Below are 9,657 nucleotides of genomic sequence, written 5' to 3' on the forward strand. Positions count from 1 at the left end.
ATGTCTAAAATGTAAGTCACTTTATATTAACATAGTTGTTTTATAAAAAATCTATGTCACATTTGCAAACGATCTTATAATTGTGCCGTCGTTTAACTATCATATGTTATAAATATAAAAACTCAATATTTTGACTGTACCGCAGTATGTTTATAATGTTTTACCGCAGTATGTTTGTTTGTTTCTCTTTGTGTGCTGTTGCCCTCATTTGATTTGATTTCTCTCACAGACAGGTTGCAAGAGCCTCAACTGGCGCTACCTTGTTATCGTAATTACATTATGTAGTATCAAACGCCGTTATAAAACAAGAACTATTCTCACCGAAGTTTCGTTGTTTTTTTGTTTTGTTCTTTTTTGGTTGCTGACGTTTTAATCAGCAAGTTACTTGTTCGGTTGGGCAAGTCAAATTCTTTCATTGCCCCTTCAAAAAAATTATGAAACCTTTAACTGAAATTGATTCCGTTATAACCAGAATACAATAAAAGTTGATGATAAAAAGAGTAATGCGTTTAATCAATGATTACTTGGTTATAGGAATCTACATTTTAAATCTGCATTAAGCAAATACAGTACTTCACATGCCATGGCTAACAATTTCCAAGTGCACCTGAGAGTAAGTAGATGTTCTTAACACAAGTTCATCAGATACATGTCTTGCTTACAGGTGTTATACCATCAGCATTTATTACAGAAGGTCACAAGTTAGCTTTATTGTGGTAGAGCCTCTTACCCTGCTTCAGCATAATGCAATGTAATAATAGTGCAATGCACAAGTTAAAAAAGATCAGCATAATAAATGTAAATAAAACATAGAAGAACCTAAAACAACAAAAAATTTAATATAGAAAGTAAATCAGATCACATTTTTATATTTCCTCAATCACCGTTTTCTCGCCAGAGTTACCGTGAGTGTTATCTATTCAATAAAACTTACCACTGACTTCTTTTTCTAATGATTTGCAGTTCTGACAAAGACAGAGCTAAAGAGAGGAGGGCCACTGACTCAACATCAACAAAAGGATTTGAAGGAGGATTCAAGAAAGCAAAAGTTAGAGACAGCAAGAGCAGGGAAGAAAGATCCCGAGAAAGCCAAACAACAGAGAATTCCAGGCCAGTTTTCAAGTCACCTGTCACACATGAGAAGGAGCAAGTGAATCATAAAGGGAAGCATGAAAAAGCAAGTCCCCATATCTCAGGGAAAAGCTCCAGCAGGCATTCTGCAACAAACCAGCCTTCTTCAAAAGAGTTGGAGAAAAAGAGACAGGAGCTGGTATCGAGGAGATCCACAGCAGAGTATCCCAGGCGGACACCTGCAAAGGATGATTGTTCCCCTGAGAAACCACAAGAGAAAAGGAGGAAACTCATGAAAAGGCCGTTGTCACCAGAGCTTCATGCTGAACCCAAACGAAGAGACATCAAAAACATGACCAATGCTGCACATGCAGAATCTCATTCTGAAGTTCAAAAGGAAACGAGGAAGACGTTGGTGGCCAGGAGGTTCAAGAAGATTGACCATAATGTTGGTGCACAGAGTTCTCAAGGCAACTCCAAAGAAGCTTTGCCAGTAGTGAAACATGTAGGCTCTAAACTGAAATTACCAGAAGATATTTCACCCAAGAAGCTAGACCATGTACAGTTGGGTAATGTCCCTGGTGTAATCTTAGGAGAAAAAAGGCCATCCCTTGTTGGTCCCACAGCAAATGTCAGTTTCAAGATCCCAAAGAAGGTCACTGCTGTTAAAGCTTGGACAAACACGGATGTGTGTAATGTGAATTCTTCAGATAGCAGGACTCAAAGTACCGCTCGGCCTTCTTTCCATGATTCTACTCCATCTAAACACAAATTTCTCATCTCACAGCAGCAAGGACAGAGGCTTCAAGAGGTTTCTGCTCAAACCTCTCATAAACCCTCTTCTCTTAGCTTGTCACATCTTTCGTCTACATCTCACTGCAGACCAGTCCAGCAGACACACACTGACAAAACAAGAGAGGCCACAACGCCGAGCAATACTTCCTGCAAGGTACAACATGTAAGTGACTCTCCAACCAAACGATTATTCACATATTTATATTTTAAGAAATGCATAGAAATAGTAAGGTTGAAATATTTTCTTCAATTTGATTGTTTTCACTCACTTCTCTTCTAAGCATCTCTATCATTAGTTACTTCCCATCTAGACTGAGTCATAAGACAAACTAGTTGTAGCATACACTTGTTCCATTTCCCTCTATGGCTGCACAGTACATTTCAACATTTCAGATTGCAACATAAGAAATATTTCCATACTCTTTAAAAACTTTCATTAGCACTCTTTTCAAGTAAAACATTTAATTCTCCATGAAAAATTTCCAGCACAGTTTTATAGCAGAATACAGTCAGATCTGTATGAGAGTTCACTAAAACAGTGGCTATAAGGCTATTGGGGTACCGGTTAACATTATCCAATAGTCCTCACGGTATTGAAGACAACAAAAAAGAGAATATGGTCAATTTTAGATTGTATTTAAGAGGAAATGACAGTGAATTTGAACATTATTAATGATGCTGAATTGTAACATATCTCTAACATACCTATGTATGATTTCAGGTAACTCTCCAGGAGGCTGCAGAGACCCTTGACTGCGACCACGAGGTTAACAACGTGCCTCTGATTTTAGAATGAAGTCTTCTGGATTTGTATGTTTCTCATTCTCTTTCGTTCCTTGTTTAGATGGAGCTGGTGGAGGAGCTTCATCTGGCACGCTCTGAGAGGCGACTGGAGGTGAACTTGATAGAGAACTGCGGAGAGCTCACCTGCATGGACATTGACGCTCCAGAAGAGGGTGCCGGCACAATGCTTAGTAAAGTCACCTATGAATAATTTTTTTAATAACTTATTACTGGAATAGCTAAAGGCCCGTTCACTCTCCAAGAATGATAACTATAAAAATAAATATGTCAGTGTTTGAACGGATGCCAATGTTTTTATCGTTCATCAGCTGGAAAAAAATCATTGCGAAAGTGATTCCAACAATATCCTCTGTGCCGTTATCATTGTAGTTGTTGTGTGGACTGTGCTAGTTATTTACATTTAGAGTGATTTAAAATGATATCTTTATTGTTATCGTTATCATCCTTGGTGTACGAGCCTCAAGTTAGTAACGTCCAACAGTATGCACCTTGTTGTAAAGATTCTTTTATTTGAATCATGGTGCATAGTTATGCTCTATTGTGTCTTTGTGCGTTTAACTCATACATGTGAAGATCAACATAAACAGGCCCTGCTTATTGTTCTGGATACCAATGTGCTGCTCAGCCACCTGGAGTTTGTGAAGAAGATTAGGTCACATGGTCTTGGTGGTAAGAAAAAAAGAGAGATTTTAAGTCACTAGCTTTTAACTTTAAAACATTGGAAGAATTATGTGGATGCAACATTTCACTCTGAACATCCTCATCACAGGGCTGGGGTTCCCCACTTTGCTGATCCCATGGGTGGTGCTGCAGGAGTTGGACTATCTAAAGAGTGGTAAACTCTCCAGCAAAGTGGAATACAAAGCCAGGCCAGCTGTCCACTACATTTACAGCTGCCTAAAAAATCAGGAGCCCAGACTTGTGGGCCAGTCAATGCAGCAGGCATCTCAAGCTGTTGGTGAGTGATTCTTATCCTGAGATGCATTATTATTTGTATTCGTGATGTGCCTGTACTGTGTGTCTTATTTTTCAAGAAATGTAAAAAGAAGCACACTTTGTGAAGGGGCAATAAAAATCTACTGCAGGGGCATTTCCGTTTGAATAAAAAACCCTCATTGGTCCATAATTATTTTCTTTCTTATTTCATTTAAAGTTCATGATAATTAATTGTACTTGTAAAAAGACTTTGAACAATTGTATAATTAAAGACGTTACCACTCAGCTGCATTATTCATTTTTGTTAACTGAATTAAAGTCAAAGTATAAATATTAGATGGAAAAACTTAAATTTGACAACTGAAAATATGAAAAAATAAAGGCCAAATTCAAAATATAAATAAATACTATAAAAGTATATAAAATATATTAAAATAGCACTGCATTATTTTAAAATTATTAATATTAAATTATAAGACCGGTTGTGTGATTCCAAAGTAGTGTTAAAAAGTGTTTTACAGCTGTGTCATAAAATTGCATTGTGATACCAAAAACCACTTTGTCATATAGTCATCTACATCAAAAATTCTGAAACTCAAGCTCTTCCATAGTGCAGTGGATTATAGGCAATATTAGCTCTAAAAGCATTCATGCATACTTAAAGAATCCACAGGAAACATTATGCCACCCAGACACCTTTGACATAGTTGCACCACTCCTAATCTACAAAAGTACTGTGCATAATATGGATTATATGAGTTCAGCCTTTGTCTCTTGGCTTTTCTCTCATTCAGGTGGGCCTGGTGTTGTGAATAATGACGACAGAGTGCTGGAGTGCTGTCTGCAGTACCAGGCTCTGTACCCAGAGGGAGCACTAGTTCTTTGCACGTGAGTACAAATTCTCATACCTCTGTTTCACCTCTAGGCATGTCTGCATGACATTAAGGACATTCCCATTTGTTTGACCTGCCTTGTCATTTGACATAGCTAATGAAATGCAAGGTGGCCATGTGTTTGCTTTATGAATGAAGATTATCTGATTTAATGATTATATTTCAGCCATTAGTGTCACCCTGAAGAATGTTCATATTGAAGGTAGAGGACATGACTTCCTTCTGCTCAAATGTGTCTTCTCTCTCTCTCTCTCTGGTTTCTTTTTGTAGCAATGATAAGAACTTGTGCAGCAAGGCTCTGCTCAGTGGGGTGAAGGCCTTAAGTAAGGTAGACTTGGTAAAAGAAGTGGAGGGAACCAGATCTACAATTCTAAATTACATTCATGCTCAACCCGCTGTGCCGCCCCCAGCTGAACCTGTAGAGAAAGGTCAGTTACCGTGTCACAGTTTTTCCTTCATTAGTAGTTTTTTTAATTCTTAAGTTACAAAGGCCTGAATGTAATTTTGTTGCCACCTCCCTGTGTGATCAAGCAGAGGAGAAAGGATCACAAAAGAATAAATGCAGTGATGAAGCGGAGGAACGACAGTTGAGCGAGTGTGTGTCTTTGTTGGAGTCCTGCCTCCAGGTGGCACTGTCAGAGGTGCTGGAGGAAGAGATGAAGGCGGCTTTTGGAGAACTGTGGACTGAGGTACCACTGCACACATTGATCTATTGATCTATTCATTTTTTATGAAGTTTATATTAAGAACTGCTCCTCTTAAAGGGGTCATATGATGCGATTTCATTTTTTCCTTTCTCTTTGGAGTGTTACAAACATCAGTCCAAAAGAATTTAAATAAAGAGCTCCCATCCATTAAAAAAAAGTGTCTCACACGGCTCGGGGGGGTGAACAAAGGCCTCCTGTAGCGAATCGATGCGTTTTCGTAAGAAAAAATTTTTTTAATGGATGGGCACTTTTATTTAAAGGCAGAGTAAGCGATTTCTGGTAGCCAAGGTTGATATTTGAAATCACCAAAACAAACACGCCCCTACCCCAAAAGGGTCTTGCCCCTATTTTGATAGCTCCGCCCCACATATATGTACGCAACCCAGGCACCGATTAGCAACACCCGCTGAGTGGCATTAAACAGCTTGAAAGATCAAAGACAATTTTTAATATAACTCCGACTGGATTCGTGACTTGAGGGTGAGTAATTCATGGGCTAATTTCATTTTTGGGTGAACTAACCCTTTGAGCAGTGGTGGACAGTAACGGAGTAGTTTTACTTCGTTACTGTACTTAGGTAAATTTTGGGGAAGTCGTGGCCTAATGGTTAGAGAGTCGGACTAGTCGTACCTACAATGTTTGTGCACTGTGTAAACAATGAGTGAGGTATACGCGCGAGAGATCACTTCCGGCGCTTGCGTAAACTACGCCAGAGTGCGTACACACCTCACGCACCGGATGCCGTGCAAGCGCTCAAAGGCAGTTGGACATAGTGGTGTATTAGAGGTAAAGAATTATATAAATACTGTTCGGTTTCTGGCACAAACCGATCGTTTCGTGTCTTAGGACATCAGTGTGTCGTCACGAGCCGCAGGGTTTAATTTTGATTTGTCTGGTGCATGTTTTTTTTACTCTCATAGATTTTGTTACCATTGCCATTCATTATAAGACTGATAGACTGCAACGGTTGGACTTAAAAATCATCATATGTGTTCTACTGAAGAAACAAAGTCACCTACATCTTGGATGCCCTGGGGGTAAGCAGATAAACATCAAATTTTCATTTTTGGGTGAACTATCCCTTTAAGTGTGATTCAGGTCTCACATTCTCTGTAGTCCCATTCTCTTTGACCTTATCTGTTTGTGTATGCAGATAGTGTATGTGAAGCCTCCGTGGAATCTGGAGGGGCTGCTCAAGTGTTTTAAGAAGCACTGGATAGCTGTGTTCGGAAGCATTATTAAGAGGAGCCTGCTCAGCTGTGTGGAGATGCTGAGTGACTGTCTCTGTTCAGGTGTGTATGTCTCACTACTTTAATCTGATACTCTGTAACTATAATAAATTCCAATTTTATCCCTCTCTAAATTAGAATCCCAATTTTGTGCTATAATTATATTCTAATTATAGAATTATGTTGTTTTAGAATTCTGTTCTGTCCCATTGTAGATTTTTATTTTTATTGTATTCCACAATTCTGTTCTGTTACACTACTGTTCAAATGTTTGGGGTCAGTAAAAAAAAGTGAAGGCATTTATAATGTTGCAAAATATTTCTGTTTCAAATAAATGCTGTTCTTTTGAACTTCCTATTCAACAAAGAATTCTGGAAAAAAAATATATCAAAGTTTTCACAAAAATATGAAGCAGCACAACTGTTTTCAACATTGATAATAAGAAATGTTACTTGACCTTCAAATCAACATATTAGAATGATTTCTGAAGGATCATGTGACACTGAAGACTGGAGTAATGACTTAAAATTCAGCCTCATCATCACATGAATAAATTACATTTTAAAATATATTAAAATATAAAGCAGTAATTTCAAATTGCAATAATATCCACAATATTGCTGTATTTACTATATTTGTGGAAAAATAATGCGGCCTTGGTGAGCCTTCTTTTAAAAACATTCCAACTCCAAACTTTTAAACAATTGTGTATATTCTCAAAAAAAAAAAATTATTATTCATAAGTAATCATGCATTGCTGACACACCTTTGTCAAATTCATTATTGTATTTCTAAAATGTTGAATCTGAAAATCTCTGAATTTTCATTTTGTTATTACAGTAATTCTATTCTATTCTATTCTGTCACAGTTTGTTTCCTCATAATCTTTATGTAAGAAAGGACAAAAATGCATAGATTTAGGGACTACTCAACCTGCTCCCCCTGCTGGGCTGTTTGTATGTCCTACAGTTGCTCATTATGTCATTAAGGGATAGCTCACCCATAGATGAACATTCTGTCATCATTTACTTTCAAGTTGTTCTAACCGTGTATGAGTTTCTTTCTTCTGCTGAACACAAAATAAGGTATTTTGAAGAATGTGGGTAACTGAACAGTTGCTGGTCCCCAGTGAGAGGGAAAAAATACTACAGAGTAAAAGATGACAGAATTTTTGGGTAAATTATTACTTTAAATGGTTCCCACTAAACACCAGGGTAATTGGTGTTTGTTTGTGTGTATGCACATCTCTAAGTTTGTGGTTTTGGTCCACACTCATACTCTCACACTGTTCTCATGTTGTGTGTGGAGTTATGAGTTTGACCTCATTCTGCCAATCACTGCAGCAGGAGTATGACTGTGCCTTTCTTCTCTGCTGCCTTTGGCTATGAGCCCAGCCCGACAGAGGGGAGGAAGGGAGTTTGTGCAGGAGTGGAGGGGTGGAAAAGTACCAGGGCCCTCCTGTTCTCGCCTAAATGTGATTTACTGCACTTTATGGAGTTGAGGGAGTGTCCTTCACTCATTTTGTGTGTTCTTTTGTGTTAGTGGGTTAGTGGTATGTGTCCAAGAGACGATGACCTTTTATAAATGGGTCTCTCTCCCACTTAGAGCTGTGAACACATTTGTAAAACTTTATTGTTTTTAACCCACTTCTGCCTTTTTTTAAGCTTCTCTCCTCCCTTCCTTTCTTCAGCAGTGTCCACAGGCTATCAGGGCCTCCTGACTCCAGAAACTGAGGAGATCATAAAAAGATAGCAAACAGACAGAATGGACAGAATATATTATGACACAGCAGAAATATGTCTGAACTGTATTGCAGATAGTCATGTGTTAAATTAGTTCATGTGTAAGTGTTCTGTCTGTCTGTCTGTCTGTCTATCTATCTATCTGTTATATAATGTTGTGTTGTGTCTGTCTGTAGACAGGTCCATAGAGCACATATCTGCTCTCAGTGCTGTGAGATTGGCTGCAGAGCTGCTGTCGGCACTGGCTGGCAGATCTCAGTACAATGGTCATGTAGCTCAAGCTCTTTCTACACTGCATATGCTAAAGGAAAGACTACAGGTCAGTCTCATTATGATATAACAGTGGATAATTGTTTAATTCTAATTACTCATTAATTGTGTGTGTGTGTGTGAGACAGTCTCCGAAAGCACCAGCAGAGGGTGATGACACTGATAATAAGGACTCTCTGATGGCAGAGATAGAGGAGGATGTAGCTCCGCCTCCTCAGACATCACATCAAAATGTTTGGATGTTATTTGAGAGCATCTGGAACAATGTGTGTCAGATTAGGTAAGAGAGTCAATGACAAAGACAGAAGTGTATTTATTTCTCAACATACACTTCTGTTCAAAAGTTTGGACTCCGTAAGTTTCGCAAAATACAAAATATTTATATTTTTAAATAAATGCTGTTCTTTTTAACTTTCTATTTATCAAAAAAATCCAGATTTTTTAATAATAGTTTCCACACAAGTATAACGCAGCACAAATGTTTTCAACATTAATAATAATGTTATTGCGCGCCAAATCAGCACATCAGAATGATTTCTGAGGCATCATGTAACACTGAAGACTGGAGTAATGGCTGCTGAATATTCAGCTTTGCTATCACAGGAATAAATTACATTTTAAGAAAACTTCTTTTTTATTTTAAATTGTAATGAAATTTCACAATATTACCTTTTACTGTATTTTTTAGACTTTGGTGACTTCTTTTAAAAAATTTTTAATTATTTTTGTTTGTTTTGTTTCATAAACACCCTCTGCTAAAATATTAACTTTGAAGAATGAGAAGAAATGCTGATCAGGTCTTACACTGTCTACTGAGGCTTTATCGACAGCAAACAAAAAAGAAACTTCACTGCATTACAGTGTTGTTTTAATGTTAATTTCCGTTTGTTTCTCTCTTCAGTTCGGCTTTGTTCTCAGCGCTCCACTACACTCCAGGATCCACTGAGCCCAGCCAGCGATCTACCTCACCCCCACCTCAGGAAGCCCTCTCCTGCCTACAAAGGCTCTCCACTGCACTGAAACAGCTACTGGAGGCTCTTCAGAGGTACACACATTCTAATAAACACACACACACACAATTCTGCAGTCCTAGAAGCATCTATTACCATTCCAATCATGTGCCTCCAAGCAGAATTTGCTCAGTGTGTGTCCTTAGTCACCTGAGCATGTAGAGGACAGAGGTAGGTGTGTGTTGCACGTGGTGGGTGGG

General features: G+C 38.3%; 1 protein-coding gene across 1 annotated transcript in view; it reads left to right on the top strand.

The window, feature by feature from the left end:
- LOC107732364 (transcriptional protein SWT1-like) overlaps window positions 1-9,657 on the top strand; it is a 19,874-nt gene continuing 10,217 nt past the window's right edge. The window contains exons 1-13 of the mRNA XM_016543659.1: window positions 1-11; window positions 964-2,029; window positions 2,588-2,632; window positions 2,711-2,840; window positions 3,244-3,339; window positions 3,440-3,628; window positions 4,401-4,494; window positions 4,770-4,927; window positions 5,031-5,188; window positions 6,360-6,498; window positions 8,354-8,496; window positions 8,576-8,727; window positions 9,349-9,492. Of these exons, the coding sequence (XP_016399145.1) occupies window positions 1-11; window positions 964-2,029; window positions 2,588-2,632; window positions 2,711-2,840; window positions 3,244-3,339; window positions 3,440-3,628; window positions 4,401-4,494; window positions 4,770-4,927; window positions 5,031-5,188; window positions 6,360-6,498; window positions 8,354-8,496; window positions 8,576-8,727; window positions 9,349-9,492 (2,525 nt within the window). The remainder of the gene's footprint in view (window positions 12-963; window positions 2,030-2,587; window positions 2,633-2,710; window positions 2,841-3,243; window positions 3,340-3,439; window positions 3,629-4,400; window positions 4,495-4,769; window positions 4,928-5,030; window positions 5,189-6,359; window positions 6,499-8,353; window positions 8,497-8,575; window positions 8,728-9,348; window positions 9,493-9,657) is intronic.

This window comes from Sinocyclocheilus rhinocerous, unplaced genomic scaffold (genome assembly GCF_001515625.1).
Source record: "Sinocyclocheilus rhinocerous isolate Xijiao unplaced genomic scaffold, SAMN03320098_v1.1 scaffold68, whole genome shotgun sequence".
NCBI lineage: Eukaryota > Metazoa > Chordata > Actinopteri > Cypriniformes > Cyprinidae > Sinocyclocheilus > Sinocyclocheilus rhinocerous.